General features: G+C 34.7%; 4 protein-coding genes across 7 annotated transcripts; 3 read left to right on the top strand and 1 right to left on the bottom strand.

Moving 5' to 3' along the window:
* Nucleotides 1–242: 242 nt before the first annotated feature.
* Nucleotides 243–5,066, top strand: LOC114175172 (pheophytinase, chloroplastic). The gene is made up of 8 exons (XM_028059942.1): nucleotides 243–496; nucleotides 589–681; nucleotides 828–1,039; nucleotides 1,131–1,275; nucleotides 1,369–1,441; nucleotides 1,999–2,145; nucleotides 2,257–2,382; nucleotides 4,814–5,066. Exons 1-8 carry the CDS (start codon nucleotides 324–326, stop codon nucleotides 4,901–4,903), a joined length of 1,059 nt encoding a protein of 352 aa, XP_027915743.1. The 5' UTR covers nucleotides 243–323; the 3' UTR covers nucleotides 4,904–5,066.
* A 2,968-nt stretch (nucleotides 5,067–8,034) lies between these two features.
* On the top strand, nucleotides 8,035–10,566 carry LOC114193463 (serine/arginine-rich SC35-like splicing factor SCL33). Of its 2 annotated transcripts, none has more exons than XM_028083286.1 (5): nucleotides 8,035–8,373; nucleotides 8,464–8,541; nucleotides 8,991–9,152; nucleotides 9,872–10,012; nucleotides 10,112–10,566. In XM_028083286.1, the coding sequence occupies exons 1-5, from the start codon at nucleotides 8,222–8,224 to the stop codon at nucleotides 10,296–10,298; spliced, it is 720 nt and encodes a 239-aa protein (XP_027939087.1). In that variant the 5' UTR covers nucleotides 8,035–8,221; the 3' UTR covers nucleotides 10,299–10,566. The 2 variants fall into 2 exon arrangements, with proteins under 2 accessions (XP_027939087.1, XP_027939078.1); XM_028083277.1 differs by having other exon boundaries at nucleotides 8,039–8,373; nucleotides 10,091–10,566.
* A 2,967-nt stretch (nucleotides 10,567–13,533) lies between these two features.
* Nucleotides 13,534–18,428, top strand: LOC114179312 (ubiquitin carboxyl-terminal hydrolase 2). 3 transcript variants are annotated; one of them, XM_028065607.1, is made up of 3 exons: nucleotides 13,534–13,859; nucleotides 14,337–17,053; nucleotides 17,996–18,428. In XM_028065607.1, the coding sequence occupies exons 2-3, from the start codon at nucleotides 14,343–14,345 to the stop codon at nucleotides 18,225–18,227; spliced, it is 2,943 nt and encodes a 980-aa protein (XP_027921408.1). In that variant the 5' UTR covers nucleotides 13,534–13,859; nucleotides 14,337–14,342; the 3' UTR covers nucleotides 18,228–18,428. The 3 variants fall into 3 exon arrangements, with proteins under 3 accessions (XP_027921408.1, XP_027921424.1, XP_027921416.1); XM_028065623.1 differs by having other exon boundaries at nucleotides 13,536–13,859; nucleotides 17,999–18,428; XM_028065615.1 differs by lacking the exon at nucleotides 13,534–13,859 and adding an exon at nucleotides 13,867–14,239.
* Nucleotides 18,429–22,060: 3,632 nt separating this feature from the next.
* On the bottom strand, nucleotides 22,061–23,369 carry LOC114193111 (acetylserotonin O-methyltransferase-like). The gene is made up of 2 exons (XM_028082815.1): nucleotides 22,561–23,369; nucleotides 22,061–22,487 (listed from the first exon to the last, which is right to left on the bottom strand). Exons 1-2 carry the CDS (start codon nucleotides 23,338–23,340, stop codon nucleotides 22,182–22,184), a joined length of 1,086 nt encoding a protein of 361 aa, XP_027938616.1. The 5' UTR covers nucleotides 23,341–23,369; the 3' UTR covers nucleotides 22,061–22,181.
* Nucleotides 23,370–23,777: the final 408 nt, after the last annotated feature.

The raw sequence follows: 23,777 nt of genomic DNA, 5'->3' as shown, positions 1-23,777 counted from the left end.
ACTAGTATATATTGATATCAGAGGAGATACTTTTCATTTCTCCAAATAAAAGAAAAATAATATTTTAATTCATATTTTTTATCCATTTTTGACTCACTAATCTATTTACCTTTAGATTATTTATTTTAATTTTTTGTAATAATATAATGTGATGATGTAAAGGTCCTAGGATTAATGGTTTTTGACATGTGAGTTTTGAATGGATGAATTGTGCTACTAGGTCTTAAAGTACGTGGCGTGCTCTAGAACAGAGAAACGTGGCGACGAGAAATGAGATATAGAAAGAAAGGGGGAGGGGTGAATGGGTGTGGAAAAGAAAGGCCATGGTCACAAGCACAATGACGATGAGCGTGTGTATGACATCAACCACCATAACCAGTCTCTGTTTCCCTCGCTACCGCTCTCGCTGTCACTCTCCAGTTCAAAATAAAATCTATTTCCCCCGTCGATTCGTTTCCAAATTAAACATTGATGCGGAGGACGAGGTTCAGACCCGGTAATTTTCTTTCGGTATCGGATAATAGTTGTTATTTTTTCTATTTTTTGGAACAGTGAATAAACGATTCAGACCTTCTATTGTACTCGTAGCGTTTGGAATTGGAGGGGTTACTCTATTCGCTATCAACATTCTGGGAACAATGGTCCTGCGCTACTTTTAGTCCACGGTTTTGGAGCTAACAGGTACTAGGTCTGCAGTCTGGATGGACGTCATATGTTTATGTTTTATACTAAATCTAAATTTCATCTGTTCGCTTCCGCACTTTTTTTTTTTTATTTCAATTCGTTTTTTTATGCCACAATGTAATTCTAGAGTTTACTTCTTGCAGTGACCACTGGAGGAACAACATTTCAGTTCTTGCTCAATCTCACCGGGTCTACGCCATTGATCTCATTGGATACGGATATTCAGATAAACCAAATCCTCGTCAAATAGGAGACCATTCTTTTTACACTTTCGAAACGTGGGCCTCTCAATTAAATGAGTTTTGTCTTGGTGTCATAAAGGATGAAGCATTCTTTTTATGCAATTCTATTGGAGGTGAATCTTTTCAACTACCTTCCCTTCATAAATTCATAAATAATCACTGCCTTGCTTCCGTGTTTCATATTGTTCTTTATTTGTTGTACAGGAGTTGTTGGTCTTCAAGCAGCTGCGGTAGCACCACACATTTGTCGGGGCATTATCCTTCTCAATATATCTCTTCGTATGCTTCATATAAAGAAGCAGCCTTGGTACGGAAAGCCTTTCATCAGATCATTCCAGAGATTGCTTAGGTAAAATTGAAAGCCAAGTTTCTTTACCTGGACTTAAGATATTTCAAGCCTTGAGCAGAGGATTTACGCATATTATCATGTTTTATATTGTAGGGATACTGCTTTAGGAAAATTCTTCTATAAAACTGTTGCCACAAAAGAATCTGTAAGGAACATTCTTTGCCAGGTACTCCTCTCGCTTTACTTTCAATTTCATCTCTTTAGAAACTCATGCCTTGAACACGGTAGGCTGGATAGAAAAACAGAAAGGAAGTGTGTAAGATGAGACTGCTAATAAATTGGAATAAATCTGATTGATAAGGAGTCCAATGGGCATGTGCATGACGAGATTCACAGAAACAGACTTATAATTATAAAACAGGAACGTAAAATATTTGTAGAAACATTGCAGGTACTTGGAGGGGTAGTGGGTTGGCTTCCTCCCTTTCCAAACATTACTCACAATTCTCTGCCTTTCCCCTCTTCACTCTTCTGTCTTTACCCTACTGCTAAGTGGTCAGGTTGTTACTAATCTCATACATTCCCTTGCACACTACCCAAACACAGCCTCTAATCTCATACATTCCCTCCTATTTTTCTTATTCTAGACCCATGTTAGTAGGGATGCATATCTATCACTGGAGCTGGAAGTGGCCAGCTCCAAGGTGGTATCATGCTTTGTAATTTGACAACTGAGGTTGCTATTACCCACAATTTATGATTTCATGTGTATTGCTTTGACAGTGCTATCATGACACCTCCAAGGTGACAGATGAGCTAGTGCAGATCATCCTTGGTCCAGGTCTGGAACCTGGTGCTGCAGAGGTATTTCTTGAGTTCATTTGCTATTCAGGTGGTCCTCTTCCCGAGGAACTACTACCTCAAGTAAAGGTAAGCCTCCAAACACCAGTAGTTGAGGAAGTGGTAATAAAACAAGTGAATGTAAGTTTGAGATGCCAAAATCCAGCAACGATATAGTGTGTTTAATTTTTATTTTTTCAGTGCCCGGTTCTGATAGCATGGGGTGACAAGGATCCTTGGGAACCAATTGAGATTGGAAGAAATTATGAAAATTTTGATTCTGTTGAAGACTTCATTGTCCTTCCTAATGTTGGACATTGCCCCCAGGTTCTCTCTCTCTCTCTCTCCTTCTCTCTCTTTCCTTGTACATGTAATGTAAGAGTTCCTTTGGCATAAATAATCATTTTCCCTGATACCTTTCTTAAATTAGTAACAACTTAAAGTTGACATAAATAATCTATACAAGGTGTTTAGAGTATAATCACTGGAATATATATCATTTTACCTAGTTAATCTTAATTTCCGCATTCATCAATGACTCACCAATGACACTTAGTTCAACGAATATTTACAACTATTTAATTTTATTGGAAGCTATTAATTAGTATAAGGAAGTTTCCTTTATTTCCTGCCTAACCAATTTCATGTTTGGCTCTCACTGTCTCCTCGAAGGCCTTGCCAATTGCAATTACTTGTGTCATCGAATTTCAAAGCTTTAAATTGTGATATTTGCTTTCTTTTTGTAAATTGTTGGTGATTTGGCAAGAGTACCCGATTGTAAGTAACAAAGTGATAAGTTGTGTCTACTGGGACCTGTGCGGAATTTTTGGATAGTTAAAGTATCATTTCCAGACTATGAGAATTAGAGAATTAAAGTAACTAAATTAATTGACAAATGCATAGAAATTGAAAGAGAAAAGTGAGAAATTTGGATTTTGTTATTTCGTTGAACTATAAGCATGCACAATACAGTGAGTGTAAGTTAGATGAATGAGTTTGTCAACATTTAATTTCATTAGACTTCCTGTCATGCTATTATTATATTTTTATTCAAGCAGGGTTATGTTATCATCAACCCACAATTTTATTTTATCATAACCCCTTCCCTTGATTCTGCAATCAACTATTTGAATTAGCTTAATCAAGTTACTTCCTTGCATTAAGAAAAAGAGTTCTAATAATGATCAATCATTTTGACCCTATCCCTAGGCTTAATTAAAATGTATAATTTGCTCTCATCAGATTATAATTAAATCAAATTTTCCAATTTTAATTGAATAAATAATTTATTTAATTAGACAATCCGGTCAAGAACAAGCATTAACATAGAAGAGAAATAACAATAATCCTTTATTGAATAATTGAATAATAAAAGTGTGATGAGAGTAGATACAATTACATTAAACCCCTATAAACATAAGAATTAACTATGCTTAGCAATTGCGGGAGAATACTTGATGAGGAATCAATGAAGAAGAATCTCTTACTAAGCATAAATGACATCTAGAACTCTAACATTTTTTATCTTTGAAAATGCAAGAAGAGGGTTTTATAGGAACTAGGTCTTTTTTGTACATGGATTTTTGTGAAAATAGATGGATAAGTTAGCAAACAATAGATTGCTTAAGCATCCAAAAATGACCTTATATATTTCTTGGTTTGCGCTTTAGCCATCCAAAAATGAGCTTAATCACCACCAACAAGCTTCTTTTTCACATTTATTTAAGTCGTCTACTTCTGGATAGTTGGAACCATCCAGTATGCTCCAAATCTCTCCATTGATGTCGATGAAAGCTCTTAGCTTATATATATATATATATATATATATATATATATATCTTGGTTTGTGCTTTAGCCATCCAAAATGAGCTTAATCACCACCAACAAGCTTCTTTTTCAAATTTATGAATAAGCTTAAGTCGTCTAATTCTGGATAGTTGGAACCATCCAGTATGCTCCAAAATTAATCTCTCCATTGATGTCGATGAAAGCTCTTAGCTTCTCTCCAACTTGATCCTTCACCGAATACCTTTAAAACCAAAAAAAGAATATCATCTAAAATTAGCACAATTATATTTCAAAAAATAATAATTGTTGTAAATAGCAGATTAGGAAAAAATATAGCATATTTTATTTCCTTGTTTTAAAGGTTTTAAAGGTTTTGATTATTACAAATAAAGATGACGAGAATGTAATTGGTGTAATTGTTATGAATAAAATAATTCTTTATCTTCTTACCTAGATAAAGTGAGATATCAAATAATTGCCTCTAAAATAATTCAAGAAATATTCATAGATGACAATTATCATTATGTTAATTAGTTTGCTTGGAATCAATCACATGTTATCCTAATCCCATATTTATGCTTGCCTCCTGCTTAGTTCTGGTGAGAAGTCTCGGTGCGTCTTTTCTAATCCTAATTTTTTGGGTATCCTTTTAGGGCGAGAAGCATTAAAAATTCCCTTTTTTTTTTTTGCTGAAAATTAATTACAAGGACTAAAAGAATAATGAAGTATTATATAATCTTAAGAAACCAGAATGGTTAAAATTATTAAGGACAATCGAATTTTAATCCAAGAGAACAGTGAAGGGCCATTTAATGTCATCCTTTTCACGAATTTATGTTAATAAAATCTATATAATCCTGTTCATATCATCATTATGGAATTTTATGTCTTTATTTTTTGTGCCTGCATTTTTTGATGTTTAATTTTTCATGTTTTTGACAAAATTGTATTAATTGTGCACTTCATGAAGGATGAGGCACCTCATCTTGTGAACCCACTTGTAGAGTCATTTGTGGCACGCCATACTAAATCCTCATCCAGTACCTCAATTGTTAATTGATTCACTATTTGTCAGTTTGTTGATGCTGCTCAACTCATTGAAATTGTGTACATATCTCCATTGGCTTCCATTAAGATTGAATTTCATTTTTTGTATAGTTACAAATTGTGACCTGTTTATGTGAGACAATTCATCTAATATGATTAGCAACCTTGGAATCTTACACGGTAGTGTGATTAAGGTAGTGATGAATTTTGTTGGGGGCATGTTTCTCAAGATTAACTTTTGCTCAACCTCATTAAGTAATACTACAGTCCGTTCTCGGATTCGTCGGAGAGAGTACATATAATAGGATATGTTATCCTTATTAGCTTTGGTATGATAGTTTAAGTTTACAAGTTATGATAAAATATATATTAATTGAAGTCGACACTTAGTACTATAAAGTTATCAAATGGCAAACTCTGAATAAACATGAAGTTGTCGTCTCCACACTGCGTATGTCTCAGCTTCTGACTAAAATAATCCATTAAAAGATGTTTCGTACACATGAAAGAGTGATTAAATCAATTAAACAAATATTATAAATCAAGTAAATTATAATATATTATTATAAAAGAAATATTACAAATCAACGGTTCAATTATTTTAATTCAATCAATTACTAATTAGTTAAATTTTATTCAAAAATTGAATCAATTATAATGTTAAAATAATCTAGTAAAATCAATTGTTTAATTAATAATTTGGTGACTATATGTGGGTAAAAGATTTAATTTTTCTCTTATATTTATTTTTTAGTCAATTGAGTCTTTATATTTTTTAAATAGGTTTAATGTAATTTTATTTGTTAACAACATTACATAGTCAACTAGGAATAGGAAAGGTGTCTAACAAATTGTTCTCACACTCACCCATAAATTCCTTCGGTCGTAAAGCCTTAATTTGCTCTTTAATCAAATTCTCCACAACCTCGTTCAACTTCTTGAACCTAACAATCAAACCCTCCTCTAAAACATCAACAATTGAAACCTTTTTTACAACATCATCATCCCTCTCAAGCTGAGAAATCTTATAGGCAATCTTGTAATTCCATTATTTCATTTGCTCCATAATCTTGTTCCTAGGCTTAACAATTGTGTCATTCAAGTTCAAAAGCTCTTCCACACTCTCAGTTGCATGCTTGATGACACCATATGCCACCACCATGCCATGCCAATGTATTTCTAGAACCACGAAAGTAACAAGTCGTTGTTGATGAAGTTGCTCACCTATGTAAAAGATATCTTAGAGTCGTACAAAGTGTTAATGTTGTTTCCATATACTCAAGAAGGATGATGTCACCCATCACGTGTAAATATGATGACTTTCAAGCAATAGATCATCAACATGATGATTCTATGATCATAATAGTTGAAATAGAAAATTTTACAGTCATGAAAACTCTCGTAGATCAAGGGAGTTTTGTGGACATTTTGTACTGGAGGACTGATCAACTCATAAAATTGATTTCTCCACTAGTGTAGTATAGTGTGAAACCAAAGATCAATCCTAGAAAAGACAAAGTGAATTTTGAATGATTTTTCAGTGTGTTTTGTGTAAATGGAGGAAATCTAATTAAACTAATACTAAACTTAACTAAAATGTTACGGAAATGCTTATATGCAAACTATTTGATGAAAAGCTTAAGAGAATCATAATCCATGCATGGTGTTTGTGAAAATGCCAAAATGGGAAATGGATATGAATTATGCAATGCAACTATTCTATAGACAAATTTGAAATTATCCTAATACACAATTAAGACTAATTAGAACTACTAGAAATGAAAAGAAAGAATTATATGCAAAATATCAAAATATGACAAATGCAAGTGAACGCTCATGAATGCAACGTATAAGATAGGTTCGTATGTAACCATGAAATAAATGAAACAATGATTTGATTGTGTAAAACAATTCAAAATGTCTCAATTGGGAATAGAAACTATAATTACACAAAATAATTAAGTAAAACATGAACTCCTAAATCTAGAACACTAATCTTAACAGAAACAAGTGTCTTGAAACGCAAATAGTCCTTGATTGCGGGGGTTGTTCTAGTACGCCCAATAGTTTCATTTCGCTTAAAAGTCAAGCTTAGGGTAATTTAAATACCCATTCCCCATACAACCCTCTGATGTGTTTTTTAAGGATAAAGTCATAAGAGTTTCAGGTTCCAAAGCGAACAAAGGTCAGAATAATATTTGTTGCGACAATGTACTCTTGTCACTCTTGATCGAGTTTTGTAAGGACTTTCAAAATTTTCTTAACAAAGACCTCTATTATAAATGGATGTTATTGTCGAACCCTTCTTCCCATCACCATGAGTAGGACAAACACAACAACCTCCATAAAATAGAGACAACGTTGTCACATGTGCAACTCCGATTGAAGTACACTTTTAAAGAAAGTTCATGTGTTCATTTTGACATAAGATGACATTGAATCTATTTAAAAAATACAAGAACTCAATTGAGTAAAAAATAAATATAGAAAAAAATAATCTTAGATCTCAATATAGAAACTAAATTATTAATTAAGTCAAAATTAATTTTAGAAACATAAACACAAATTAATTGATCAAACTAATGTTATAGTCAATTAAATTATTTATAACTAGTTCTTTTTCTCAATTTATTTGTCCTTCACTCAATTTCTGTCCTTAAACTAAATAAGTTACAAATTACTTTTCACTTTCACGTATAACAATTATTGTTTATATTTGTCCATTTTTTTTTAAGATATAAAATTATTTGTCGTGGGTTAACGAGTGCTTAGAGAATTGTATTTACAAAATTAACTTATATTTCAATATTTTTATTCTAGAAATAACTTAATAGTAAAATCCAATATTAGTTTGCCCCGATGAATATCACAATTTAATTGAAAAATAATGTTGACCTGAATATCAACTCCTTAATGCAAGAAATATGTAAATATTTACACAAAATTACACTAATTAAAGCTAGATCCATTTTAATTTATCTTTCAGTTATTCCTCCAAAGTGCAGAAGAGTGTGGGGCCCATTTAGTAATAATAGAGGTGCAGGAAGAAAACCCATTAAATTGGGGAAATGGGCCGAAAGGTTGGACGGAGGAGAGAGCTTGGGCCAGAGAAGAATGATATAGGTAAACCCTAGGAAAAGGGAAGGGATATGAGTTATGATGCGGGGCGGCGTAGCAGAGGTGTTAAATGTTGTTAAGTTATTAGGTTAAGGTAAGGAATGAAAAAGCTCTGGGTTTTGGTGTGTTAGAAGATCAAGAGAAAGGAGTGGGGGAAAGGGATTGATCGCAGTTGCAGGGAGAAGAGAAGATAAGAGAAGCGAAAGCGCGAGAGATGAGAGGAAGGAGCTATAGTCCTTCGCCACCGCGTTACAGCAGAAGAGGCGGAGGGAGGAGTCCCAGCCCTAGAGGCCGCTACCCTACCCGCCCCCGACAACAAGATCTCCCTACCAGCCTTCTTGTTCGTAACCTTCGCCACGACTGCAGGCGCGCCTCTTTACCTTTCTTTTCTATTTTTACCTTCATTCTTTCATTCTAATTTCCGACCTAATCCATGTTCCAACCAACGGTTTTCAGGCCCGAGGATCTTCGCAGACCATTTGGTCAATTTGGTCCTCTGAAGGACATTTACCTGCCTAAGGATTACTACTCTGGGTGAGTCACTCCCCTTCACTTCCTCCCTTTTATCCCCTCCTCCGTCTTCTCTACTCTGCATCCACTGTCATCTTTAAAACACTACACACTTTCGATTAGGGTCTTTTATTTGAGACTGTTGCTATTGTAATAGCCACCTTCTTAGGTTTAGCAGTGATTTAGAGTTTTGAAGACATCAATCAATCAAGTAAGTAGAAGATGTTATTGGTAGTCAAGAGTTCAAGCTACTTCACTTTCATTACATTATGAAGATGTTCCAAGTCTTGAAGATTTTCCACTCATCTTTAAACTGACACAAAGGTCAGCAGCCTAGTGCTTGCCTGCTTTATTATCCATATCATTGGGGTCTATTTTCCTCCTAAAAGTGTGCACTCTTCTCATTACCAGTTTCCTATCGGATTCCGACCAATGCTAGTTATGATTGTGCCTTCGCATTTCCTTCTGTGCAGAGAACCTCGGGGGTTTGGTTTTGTCCAATACGTCGATCCTGCTGATGCAGCCGATGCTAAATATCATATGGATGGCCAAATTCTTCTTGGTCGGGAGCTCACTGTCGTCTTTGCCGAGGAGAATAGAAAGAAGCCAACTGAGATGAGGTCGAGAGAGAGAAGGTGCTACAACTTTTCTCTTTACCTACTTTTTGTTCTATGTCTGAGTTTCACTTACTGCATTTCTTCTGCAATCTATAATAGCTTAGACAAACTCTGATTAGTTTCTGCCAGCATGTAGATCTTATATGTTTATATTCATGAGGCTCTTCTAATTATTTAAATATTAGTTTAAAGTCAAGATCTGAATGAAATGCCCATCTAAAATTTCTTGTTTGGGAAATATTGCAAAAATCGTTAGTGCTTCTGTGTTTTACTCTCTCACAGGTTTAGCTAAGAATACTTTCATTTTTACCCTTAACCTTTAGGGATCTTGAAGAAAATCAAATTATTGTTTCCCTGTAATTAATCTCAACCAAACATACTTTTAATCTGACGTATCATGTTCAAAAGTGATTTGATTGCGCCATTAAGGTGCCTTTGTTTGCGGTTAGAGGCGTTTAGTATAAGTGAAATTTTATTTACGTGGGAATCTTTGTTTGTGATAATATATTTCCCACTTTGGTTCAGCTCTTAAAATTAACATTCCTAGTCAATCCCAATAATGGGTTAGTTGGGTAGGTCGAAAAGGTGAAAATTGCTGTACTGAATCGTTCTTTGATTTATTATCTACTAAAACATAGTGTTATGCTTCATTTTTGTTCTTCCTAATTTTCTGTTTCAGCATATTGCAGCTAATAGGGAAGGGTGCAGTACTGATTTCATATTTTGTCTCTTCACAGGGGTCGATTTTATGATCGAAGGAGGTCTCCTCCTCGTTACTCTCGTTCACCCCGCTATTCTCGATCTCCACCACCACGCCATAGATCTCGTTCTCGGAGTCGTGACTATTATTCCCCTCCTAAACGAAGGGATTATTCGAGGTATGTGGTTTGTACAGATTGATGGATGTAAGGTCAGTTTTGCACTTTCACTTGTATGATGCATGACTTGTTTTGTAGATCTCTCTCCCCTGAGGACAGAAGGTACAGTCGAGAAAGATCATATTCGCAGCATAGTAGGGAGAAGTCATACTCACGCTCTCCACCTTATAATGGGGGCTCGAGAAGTCGTAGTCACAGTCCTGCAAAGGGTCCAGGTCGAAGCAGAAGTCCAAGTCCGGACCGTGATGTTAGGGAACCAGCCCGTGGTAGGTCCCCCAGTCAGTGATAAGGGGGAAAAATAGATTTAGTTTGCAATATTAGATGCTTGATCTTGTCACAATATTGGGCTCATTACTGCTTCTGTTGTCTGAAGTCTGATATATTGGAGTTGGATTTTGATTTGTGGTTCTATAGAACAGAGATGTTTGTTGCTTGAGCTAAACATCGTAGGGAAGTCTAGACCCTTTTTTATTTTGAATATTATTACTATTTTCATCTAGTTTTTAATTGGATGTTGATATAGTCATTGGTAATATTTGAAAATGTTTTTTTTACGATGGTTGTCATTGAATATTGATGGTAGGTTTTTGATGTTGTAATTTAATGCTATTGATTATCATAAAAACACGACGACTATGTTTCGTAGACATTATAGTCTATTTTGCAGTTAACCCTGGAAAACACATTCACAATTGCCTGTTTATTCGTTGTCCTAAAACTGAAGACAATGAGAACATGGACATGACCTCAAAATAACCTTACCATCTTTGTCCGTGGGTCCCAACATCGTCGGTAGTGAAACATGCGGCACGCTAAACCAAACTATCAACAATTCTTCTCAGCATGCAATGGTTCATAATGATCGAACACCTTGTCCTAGCTTTATAATTAGAAAAGTTGTGTATTTCTGTCCTGAAAAGATCCTGTCCTTTCTATCCTAAAAATGATTCAGTCCATCATAGCCTGGTGCCGCCATGGTAATTTTAAGTGTTTAAGGATATTTTGGTATTCATACTTGTTCCCTTTTCGAATTGACGATCGAGTCAGAACAATGTTGACAAATTTGCTTCACTATCAATCAATAGTCAGGACTCCTTTTTTCACTGTTTTTCTCTCACTCGCCCCTCCCTTTTCCTGTTTTCACATGCCCTTTTTTATTTACTAAATTTTCATATATAAAGTTTCCATTGGCAACCGTTTTTCACTCACCACCGAATTTTCAGATATAACCAACTTCTCCACTCCTTTATTTTCTCCTAGCATATCTTTAGGGTATTACTTTTTATTCGCACCCTCTCTAGACTGTCTTTATTGGGCTGGTTTTTAGGTCATGCTAATGGATCCGAATGGACTATCCTACAATATGCATATACTCCTATTAATGCCGACTTCATAACTTATTTTATTATCGCGATAATCTGTGATCGTGATTTAAGACGAGTTTGTTATCGATCCCCTTAGTAATAGTGATAAAAATACCACTAGTGTTGAATTTAATGAATTTGCCATAATAACTTCGAATTTTTTTTATACAGCATCTCACATAATTCTTTAATTCACATTATTAGTTTACTTATATTATATATTATTATTTACATCTTAACCACCATGTTATTGATATTTCTATTATAATATTCTTCGCTTAATGAATTTCTTAAATTTCATCTCTTATTTGTCTTTCAAAACTTTTATTGAATCTTATATATTCTTATCGACAAGTGTTTGTATATAAAACATATTAGTTCTAGCCCTCACATCATCGTCCTTTCTAGTTAGAATTAACTCATAAGCCTTAAAAGACTATAATCCTTGTAATATCTTTGCATAATCTTTACTAGGGATATTCTCCGTTTTTACTTAAGTTTCATTGTTTTTCCTAGTTCTCCTTGACATTTTTCTTTTTCATTGTCTAAATGACCTTTAATGCTAAAGTCATACATCTCAAATCTTAATTAAATATGATGATGTATATGCTCTAGAATTGATTGATTATGCAATTTGAAGTAGAATGAGTATTCACAATCATGTGAAACATTTGTCATTCAACTTTCTGATTTATCTAATACATATTTGGTCATTAATAGTGATGAAGATGTTGTATGTAGTAGTGATGCATTTGTGAAGTTTGATAGGATGGATATGTACCTCATTATGATTGAGATGTGACAACTCATAAATCTTAGAACCAACACTTTAATGTAAAAGAAACAAATGTACATTATCTTAGTATTTTGATTAGTTTAGTATAAATGCCTTTTTAAGGCATTCTTTTATTCTTTGTCTGGAGACTTCACTTTTTCAAATATAATACAATTTTTTTTATATATATATACCTCATTGTGATTGAGATGTGACAATTCATAAATCTTAGAACCAACCCCAATGTATAAGAAACAAATGTATAATTGTTTTAATATTTTGCTTAGTTTAGTAAAGTCTAGGTGTCTTTATAAGGCATTTTTTTTTCTTTGTTTGGAGACTTTACTTTTTCAAATATAACATAATTTTATCTTTTGCTTCCTTTTTCTCCTGGTGCATTGTCTTGTATGGAATCCAGAACTTCTAAGATCATCGTGTTTTCCACTCAATCTCAACAATCTTTGTCTTCTACTCAACAATTTCAATCAAGTTGGAGGATGAAATTTTTTCGGTGTGGAAACAACAAGTTCTTTCCAACATTAGGGGTTTTAAATTAGAGCCATTTGTTATGGGTCTTGATGTACCCGTACAATTTTCTCCGTCCAATGATGCGTCAAATTCAACATATGGTAGGTATTATATAAGCATTCTCCAGTTCCATGTTCGATTACTCTATTTTCGAATATAGTAGAACTTTATATTTTGCTTCCTCTATCTCTCATAGTTCTGTTTTCTTATGAACAAACTCATTGTGCACCTTGAGCGCCAGGTCGAGTTAAAATTTTCAATGTGCTAGTCTGTTTTTGCTTGACTCACCTAGCCTGCCTAATTGGCGGGTCAAAAATTAAAAATTAAAAAATAAAATAGCAGCACGTTAACATGTCTTGTGGTTGGAGCGAGCCCAATCTAATCATTTTTGACATATCAAGGATAGACGGGTCAAAATAGACCGGATCAATTCATTTATCATTCTTAGTTTTAAGGTATTTAATAAATATTTTTGACATTTATTTAATTTATAATTTTATACTAAATAAAAGTGTTATGGAACATAAAAACAATACAATTTATATATATATATATTAAGATATTTATTTTTATTTAAACTATATATATTAGTTATTAACATTATGCCTTTTATATTAATTTGTAAAAAAGAAATCGTGAGAGCATAAGTCCTTTAATTAAAATCCATTTAATTCGTGAAGTAAACCGATTGGGTAATTAAAACTAAAACACTCATCCGTATAAAGTATTAATAAGTGATTAAATTTATAGGATTGAATAAAATGAAAATTTATTTCAATTCCTTTAATTTTTGTAGTGATTTAAGAAGAGCACGTAGGGTATAAGGAAATAAAATAGTGATTGAATTTAGGAATAGAGATGGAAATACAGTGAAAGGGTGATGAAATAGATTAAGATTAGGGTATATTGTCTGGTGTTGTCTTCTCAGAAGAGGGGCGGATCGGGTGGTGACCCTTTCTGGACTGGAACCCAACCAAACCTTGCACGTCTCTCGTCAGAGGCATTCTCACAGCACAGACCACGCATATACTCTTCATCTTCCTCTTCCCGTTACTCTTCATTCCTTTATATCTCTTATTGAATTCATCTATCTATCTATCTATATTCTCACTCACTCACTCGCCTTCACTCACCAACCCAAGCTTCCACCCCTTCTCGACTCCCTTCCACTCACTCGCAGGTATTCCCTTTATAGTATTATTTTTTGACGATTCATCGATTCACAATTCCGCTCTATCACACCGACTTTATCCTCCCCTAATCTCGATCTGATGCTTCCAACTTCTGCCATTATTTTCTTCATTTATCAGTAGGGACCCATCAATGTATCCCAATTCGTTTCTCTATGCATCTCAGTAAATTTTTTTAACTGATATCTGAATCCGGCCTTATCCCTCTGATCTTCTATTAAATTCTTTATGTCTTTTACATACTCCATGACCTAAACGTTTGCATTACATTAGTTTGCTGTCTTCGCGTATTTAACACACTTGCAATTCTCTATTTTCGTCGTCCCCTTTTGTACTTTTTCCACCGGCTGTATTTGCGTGTGAACAACGGGTATCGTATGTTGCTATTTAATATAATAGGGACTGGATGTCTGTTTTCCTGTCTGTTGTATGCTGACCCAGCTCATTCATTTTTTTTTTTATTACAGTAACTGATGGGGAAGAAAGTCAGAAAGAAGAGTCGAGGTTCTGCCAAGGAGAAAGGGGTTGCTACCCATTTGCCAAAAAAGGTTATTGAATCTACCAACTCGACTGTCGAGTCTGTTGATGAAGGCGTTTTGGTTGCAAAAGAGACAAATTATTGCCCTCATCTCGTAAAAGGTGTTAATTTAAGCATATTGTCCACCAAGATTGAGTCTTGTGGATCCATAAGGTGTGAAGATTGTAGGGAAGGTGCGGCTGATAGAAGGGGTGGTAAAGGAAAAGGTAAACATGGGAAGAAGAAAAGTGGTGCATCACTGGATTCAAAATCTGAGTCAAAATCAATATGGGTGTGTTTGGAGTGTGGTCAATATACTTGTGGTGGCGTGGGGCTGCCAATAACCCCTCACTGCCATGCGGTAGGGCACGCGAGGAAAAGCCGGCACCCCTTGGTTGTTCATTTTGATAAGCCTCAACTGTGTTGGTGTTTTCCTTGCAAAATGCTTATTCAAGATGATAAAATTGAAAAAACTGATGAATCGAGTCATCTTCTATCTGATGTTGTGAAATTATTGAGAGGACGATCACAAGAAAAATCTTCAGTGGATATTGAAGATGTTTCCGCTGGGGATTGCAGTATTACTTCGGAAATTAAGTCAAGAGCTCTGTTCACTAATGATTCGACTGTACAAGGTGGTTATGTAGTTAGAGGTATGCTAAATCTGGGGAATACTTGCTTCTTCAATTCAGTCATGCAAAATCTGCTGGCCATGAGCAGATTGCGGGACAGCTTTCTAAAGTTAGATGCTCCAGTTGGGCCACTTCTTAGTTCCTTGAAGAAGCTTTTCACTGAAACAAATCCTGTATCAGGATTAAAAAATGTTATAAATCCTAGATCCTTTTTTGGCTGTGTCTGTTCCAAGTCTCCCCAATTTCGAGGATATCAGCAACATGACAGTCACGAATTGCTCCGATGTTTACTCGATGGGTTAAGTACTGAAGAACTGGCTGGAAGAAAGCAGAATGGTGCTCCAAAGAGAGATGGGACCTCTTCCAATACGTTAGTTGATACTTTATTTGGGGGTCAGATATCAAGTACTGTACGTTGCATAGAATGTGGGCATTTCTCAACAGTGTATGAACCTTTTTTAGATCTTTCACTTTCTGTTCCAACTAAGAAGCCTCCTCTTCGGAAGGTCCAACCAGTACCTCGAACCAAAAAAGGTAAACTTCCACCAAAAAGAGGTGGAAAGACTCGAGTCAAAGTTAACAGGGATACTGATCCTTTACCTGTTCAAACTCTATCAAACCAATTATCCAGCCACCAATCACAATGTCCTGATCAGTCTGTCATGTCAGCTGCCGGAGATATGGGGACTTGTTCTGGTGATTCTACAGTATTGGGTTCTGAACAAAGAAACAGCGTGGCTGATAAAGATTTGTCTTCACCAAATTTGGTTATCTCTGGAGAGCCTCAACATATGCAAGTGCTTGACAATGGTGCAACGAGAACATCAGAAGATTTTTCATGGTTGGATTATGTGGAAGCTGGATCAATGATAGATGAGTGTGATTTTATTTCCCAAAAGGGGGATGCTCCAGAGGTACAGGATACTGAGCGCAAAGATGATTGTTTAAATGAATTCCACGGACAGGCCAGCAGTGAATCCAGTGGTCCTGTTTGTTTTCCTACGGATGATCAGAACTTAGGACCCGAATTTTCTTCAGCAAATGGATGGGAAGATGAGGTTCCATTACAAGTTCAAGATTCAGAAGTGCTGTTACTTCCATACAAAGAAGAAAGTTCCTCGGCTGCTGAGATCACAGGAGGAAATGGCGAGGCCTCCTCATCTGTTTTGGGTGGTCGTCCAGAAGAATTGGAGATTGATGGCTTTGGTGACTTATTCAACGAGCCTGAAGTTGTTGCTGGTCCTGCTCCCAGACCATCTTCTTGTAGTGAGGTCGTGGAAGCTAGTTTTATCGTTGGAAGTAACAGTGAGTCTGATCCTGATGAAGTAGATGACACAGATTCCCCTGTCTCTGTAGAGAGTTGCTTGGCACATTTTATAAAACCTGAGCTTCTCTCAGACGAAAATGCCTGGCATTGTGAGAACTGTTCAAAAGTTCTCCATCTTCAAAAGATGGAAGAAGAAAAGCAGGCAAGAGCTGTATGTGATGGAAACGAGTCTGGAATTCATGATGAACCATGGCATGCAGTTACTTCTTCTTCTGTTGATGTCAGAACTAATGGAAATGGGAGCATAGAAAATGATCAAAACATAGAAAGTTCGGTCTCACGGGAGAAACATCACACAAAGCTTGAAAATGGTCAAAGGGATGAGCTTTGTTTAATCCTTAATGAAAGGAATGGTGGGTCACTTGAAAAAGAAGATATTCCTAACGATGAGATGCAGTCTTCGAGGTTTCATAATGCTTGCAATGAAGAAAGCTCCAGTCATTTAGCTGCCGATTCTTGTACTGCAGAAATTGTCCGAAGAGATTCTCCGATGATAGATAATGATAACAATGACTTGGAGGATGCTGACTCCAAAAGAGTGAAAGTGAAAAGGGATGCAACCAAGAGGGTCCTCATATATAAAGCTCCGCCTGTCTTGACCATTCATTTAAAGAGATTCAGCCAAGATGCTCGTGGTCGCTTAAGTAAATTAAACGGCCATGTCAATTTCAGAGAAAAAATGGATATTAGACCATATATTGATCCCAGGTAATTTGTTACTTTTCTAGATCTTGTTTGAAGTTTGAACAATTAATAAGTGCGCAATTCTTGCCCCTTCAGAATGGTATATCAGCATGTCGGACACTATTCAGCGCTGGCACTCCGTCGACCTGCCTTGAGCATGTGTCGAATATCCCTTTACCTGTCGCAATTAAAAACTAATTTATTTTCTGCTCAGACACCTCTTGGACACTGGCTAAGAGAGCGGTGACCCAAGCCCAACACCTTCTCTTTGACTAGACACTTAGAAGACAAGCCAACTTCTGCTATTGACTAACTAGACACTTTATACACTCCTATAAAATAGTACTATACATTTTAAACAATTATTTAGAAATTGAAATCATTTAAAATATTATGAAGTTTGGAGCCCTTTCTATTGAAAACAAGTATCCTTGTACCCAAAACCTTACTGTTGTCTTGGTTGTAAGTAGCTGCTCATCGTGGTGGTTGCTGTTGTCCTTCAATATTGGTGGTTGTTGTTGCCAAATGTGCCTGGGGCATCTGTTGTTGGTGATGCTCCTCCACAATCGTGGTGGCCAGACGTCAATGTGTTTTAGGTCCTTTGCCCATATGTAGTATAATCCTTCTAAGTATCTTTTTTGTGATGGTCATTATCATATGAAAATTGTAAAGCTTTTAAGCTATTTTTAGTAGGGGCGCATATATATTGCATCCCATTGTTGTATACTTTGTAGATGTTTCACAGATGCGTCTACGTGTTTTCATTTAGTTTACATTTACCCTTGTTTTTTCTTGGAGTGTTGTGAATTGTCTTTTTAATTGTAGCACAAGGAGACAATTTCACATCATTTCAATTGCTAACAGTTTGGATTTGTAAATGCAGTTATGATTAGAAGTCTAGCTGTTTGTTTTGTTTAGTACTTTACTGATCTAGTGGCTTGTAATTCACTCGCAATTCTATTAAAGCAGGTGCACAATTGAAGAGAAGTATGAATACCACTTGGTTGGTTTAGTGGAGCATTCGGGAACTATGAGAGGGGGTCACTATGTTGCCTATGTGAGAGGAGGGCACAGGAACAGTGGGAAAGAGAATGAGGGTTTCACATGGTATCAGGCAAGTGATGCATATGTGCGTGAAGTTTCCCTTGATGAAGTTCTTCGCTGTGAGGCATACATTTTATTCTACGAAAAAGTTTGAGTGAAACGCATCTATTTTTTAAGAATTTACATTCTAGATAGATATAGAGGTTTACTAAAGTTAGGAGGAAGGGAGATAAATCTTTGCAGGTGAGTGTAAAAGAAATTAGAGGATATTGTATACCATTTTTTAGACATGTGATGAGATGTTGAATGTACAATGCGATGTCATACAATCAAAATTCAAAAACTTTCTTTTCAACCTCTTTGTTTCGTCATTAATTATTTAATGTAGGTCATAAATTTATTCATACCAAATTTCTCTCCGATATTTTTATCGTGAAAAGAGTCTCAATTCATAAGGTTGGTGAATCTCACTCCCTATTTTTTTTTTTTCTCCTTATTTTTCATCTTCCGGAAGTACGAATAAACTAGCTTTTCCAAGGGAGGAGTTGGTTGCTTGTTTCCGTGAGAACATAACTCATGAATTATAACATTTTTGTTCCTATTTTATCTTTTTTTTTCCTATTTATCTTTATTTTCCTACTATTTATCCATTAATTTATACAAATATTTATCTTTATTTCTCTTGTGTTTTTGTATCTTCCCCTCAAATAACAGAGTGCATATATTGATGTGTGAATTGATTTTTTTTTTAAATATTTGGTAAAATAATTCTGCGTAAAAAATATATAGAATTTAAAAGTATGACATGCCCAGAAAGAAAGAAAAACAATGCTGATTAGAATTTAAATGTTAGCCTTGGCCTTCACACTACTACTTTAGCATCATTACTTTAGTCACACCTCCTTGAATAATTTTCTTTCTAATCACGTTTAGAAAATAAATGAAATTAGTTTCTTCATAAAAATTAATCTATAAATAAATAAATAAATTCATAAAAACTTTCTCACATGGTTTTTCTAATTTTTATTTAATTAGAAAGACATATTTCTGTTTTTTCTTCTTATTTTGCTTTTAATATTAACCAAGCTGTTTATATTTAATAACACCAAATTAAAACCTAGTAAAAGATAATAAATATGGGTACTAAATTCACTTTTAATCCTTATAAACTTTTAATTATAGTTTTGACTCTCTAAATCACTAAATTAAATCATTTTCATCTACCATTACTATATCAATTAATTGTTAAAAGAAAAATCTTAACATTATGAAGTTAATGATCAAATATTTAAATGAGTAATTACTATTATTATCACTTTATGTAAGTAGTTAGATAATATATTAATATTTTCTCGAATTTACTTAATTTTAAAATTACAAATTAAATCTGCAGTTAAAATTTTACAAAATTAATTTTATACCGTCACAAAAATTATAAGGATTGAAATAAATTTAAGCTTAAATAAAAGAAATGTTACACTTAGTATAAACATTGAATTGGATTATAAAAGAGAGTAAAAATAAGGTTGCTAGAATTAAAAGAATAAAAATAATTAAAAAGATAAATATATTATTATTACTTAGTTTTCCTTTTACATATTATTTTAGTAGTTATATTTTCATAATACAAATATTACTGAAACGTTATTAACATAATTGATTATGTTAATGATATATATAACCTAGAATAATCGATTAAGTAAACAAGAATATTTATGTTGCATAAATTCTCATTATATAATTATGTCTTGAACAAAGATAAACATAACCAATAATACAATTTAAAAAAAAAATCTAGTTTTTGGGTTTATACTCTCATTGATTATTTGGAAAATAAGTTTTTAATAATTCAATTTTGATCATTTCTCTTTCAACTTTGTTAGAAGTAGACTTTAAGCATAATTCAACAGCATAAAATGTAAGATGAGATTTACATTCCCTTTATATACTATGAAATTATTTTATCTCTAGTTAATGTGGGACTTCCAGCACATCCCCTCACACCGAGGTATATACATCTCGTGTCTATAAATGGATAATTCGTTAGCTGCCCGATAACGGGTGGAATAGAATGCCCAACTTCAAGCTTAGGATAGGCTTTTTCAAACAATAGCTTTGATACCATATTAGAAGTAAACTTCAAGCTTAACTCAACTTCACAAAAATGGATTGGATCATAGAAAAAATGGATTGGATCATAAAAATTGGATTTTTTACCCACCTACTAACAACAAACAACTAACTAGTTAGCTTTACAAAAATAATCACACAAAATCGCAACTATTATATCCACAATTCCACACTATAATATTAGTATTGTTATCGCACACTTAGACATTCGTACATAACTTACCAACATTTGTTCCTCACCAAAACAAAACCACCATTCCCACTTCTTACAAGTGTTACGGACAGGGCCCCTTCTCCCCTGCTTTCTGGAAGTCTTACAAGCAAAATCTCTTCCTGCTTCTCTCAAGCCTTAGGCCTTGTTCTTTCTATGGATTTTTCTATCACAAAGAAATAGCAGGATGGATTCGTGCTTTAAATCGTGTTCTTTTCTGTAGTTTTTTTAGCAAGGCAAGGAGCAGAACAAAGAAATTTTTTACTTTTTTCCATCTCACATGTGCCAAAGAGATTTGAGGTGATTTATTTACATTTACAATAATATCCTTGTTCTTACAAAAACGTAAATTTTATTTGAACATGCTTATGTTTTTGGTTGTATAGTACTATTTTGGGTGTACTTGATTCCATCAATTTATCCACAACTGTATTTCATTTCTTTTAAATCAAATATATTATAATATTATTTTTTTCAATTAATAAATATTTTTAATATTTTTAATTATTAAAAAAATCAAAATTAATTATAATTATCTAATTTTTATTTTAAAATACTTTTAAGATAATTTAATAATTTAATTTTTTCATTAATTAAATTTTATTTTTTATTAATCACATTCCTAAAATCTTTCACAAAATTTATTCTCAAATCTACTTCAATAACCTCTAAATTAAAAGAAAAAAAAAACATAATTTTTACATTCAAATCCACTCGATCCTGTAACCTCTAAATTAAAAGGAAAAAAAAAACATAATTTTTACATTCAAATCCACTCAAACCGATCATTCTCCTCCTCCTCAAATACTTTCACTAAAAAGAACGCACCCTTATAATCGACGTACACTTTCTATGTTCATCCAAAAGCCTTACAACCGAAAAAACAAAAACACCAACTAAATGTTTCTTCCCATTTCCCATCTCTTCTAAAGCTTCTCCGAGAAAACCAACTTTAGTAAAATTAAGCGGAAAAAATCTTACTTATCACTATTCCGAAAATAAGCATACATATATATACCACTTTTTAACATTATTCCAAGAACCCATTCATGTAATCTACTCAATTCAATCACAACACACATATACAAATCAATTTAATCTTGTATATACCATACTACTCTAACCATCACATAATTTACATTTTATAAAATTTCCAAAAAAATAAAATATAATAATATAACACAACTAACTGCTAATAAATTTTATTTGTCATATATAAAAGACATGTTCAACTTGATTAATTTTGTTAAAAACAAGTTCCACCAATATAAATTAAATTCAAATAAGACATTCATATCCAATATTATCTAAAATAAAAATCTCCAAACATGTGAACTTTGTTAGAGACATAATCCTAATAATAATGTCAACTTGTACATACACAATGACACTACATTTTTTTAACTTTGAAAAACCCAGTCAACATTCTGATTAAAATTAGTAATTAAATACATGACTATGAGCACTTAAATATATATGGACTAAACATGTTTTTTTTTTCTCTTCAGAAAAAAATAAATTTCAGCTGAACATGGTAGATAAATAAATATTGTAAAATATGTATTGTTGAATTAGGGTGAGTATATGATGAGTATGAGAAATAAGCAAAATGTGGATGGAGAGAAGAGAGTGAAAGAAAAATATGATGAAGAGACATAAGAAAGCAGTGAAGTTTATTGGGTGGCGTGAAAGAGTGCATACATAGATGGACACAGGAGATGTCTTATTTAATTAAAAAGAAAGCATTTTGTTTGAGGGGAAAGTGGATCAGTAGAAAGCAAGAATCACAGACTGAACCGCGTGAATGTGTTTGACAGTGAATGAGCTAAAGCCTGCCATTTTGATAACATATTCCCACTCTTTCAGGGTCCGCTCTTTCCCAAAGTTGGTGTGAGCCATCATCACCATGTCCAGCATCAGCCCCACGTCTTCCAGGACCTTCTGCTTCCCTTCTCCTTCTTCTCCGATCACCGCCTCAACGATCATCACCCACCCATTTTCCTTCGAGATCGCTTCCCTGCACTTCTTCAAGATTTCGATGCACTCTTCGTCCGACCAGTCGTGCAAAACCCACTGCATGTCTTTCTCTTGTTACAAAAACGCATATATACAAACACAGTGCAAATGCAAATAAGTAGAAACCTACCATCAGAAAAGCAGCATCGGCTTTAGGAACACTCTGGAACATGTCTCCTGCCACGTGTTCTAGGCCATCGGAGTGAGGGGCCTGGGAGATGACATGGGGAAGATCGAAATTGATGGCTCGAATGGAAGGGAGAGCTTGATGGAGGATGCGCATGGCGGTGCCGTTGCCCCCGCCCACGTCCACCACCGACTGGAGACCACGGAATTCCTCGTTGCAACTTTCGATGATGACAGGCATGACAAGCTTAGCATCGCATGCCATCGCTTCGTTGATGAGGTTGCTGTGGCCGAGATTGGCGGCGGCATAGCGCCACACGTCTTCGCCGTGAGTGTTTTGAAATGAGGGATGGCCATTGGCCAAGACGCGAGCGCTTAGACTGTGCCATGGTGCGAGCATTACAGGACTACTTTCCAGCAAAAGAAAAGCGGCCATGCTCTGTGGCCCCTCTCTCATCAAACGCCGAGACAGAGGTGTCTGTGAATAGCCATTGCTGCCGCCCACTGTTACGGCTTTGAATATCTTTCTGTGCGCCAGGAACCTCATTATGCGTTTCAGAAGAGCAGGATCACACCCCAGAGCTGATGATATCTCCGACACTGTCATCGCCCTTCCATGCTTTTCTATGGCTTCAGCTATGCCAAGCTCTATCGCACATTTCACCACTGCCATTTCCACAAATCCAAATATGTATTTCCATATCTCCACCGAGGCTTCCGCTTCTTCTTCCTCTTCTACCTCCCTCTCCCTCGACAACACTCCCTCTCTCTCTATCTCCCCCATCTCTCTCTTCTCTTCACTTCTCTTCTCTCACCATCACACCTTTATTTATACATGCCAACCCTACTTGGTAATATTCAAATAGTCACCATCATCAAAATACAAAAACTATGCGCAAAGACTATAGCTAAAAATACACCAAGGTTTAATCTTCAGTTAAATCTGATTAATTATCTCTTACTGTGATTCAAAATAATTCAAGTGAGTGGGGTTTGGTGCAATTATTTTAGAATTCCGCAACAACTGAAATATTGCCAGTCCCGACAACCAGTGGCCCGAAAGATTCACCTAATCCTCAAAAGATTTGGAAATTTAGTACTTTATGGATATGTCTTTGTCGGCAATTTGGATTTTATGGACATGTCCTTATCAGCAATTTGGATTTTATATATAATAAATAATTAAATATATGAAATTATTATGTTATGAAATTTGTTGTA

Source organism: Vigna unguiculata, chromosome 1 (genome assembly GCF_004118075.2).
Source record: "Vigna unguiculata cultivar IT97K-499-35 chromosome 1, ASM411807v1, whole genome shotgun sequence".
Lineage (NCBI taxonomy): Eukaryota > Viridiplantae > Streptophyta > Magnoliopsida > Fabales > Fabaceae > Vigna > Vigna unguiculata.
Note: the sequence above shows the minus strand (reverse complement) of the source record. Positions and strands in the feature narration are given on the sequence as shown.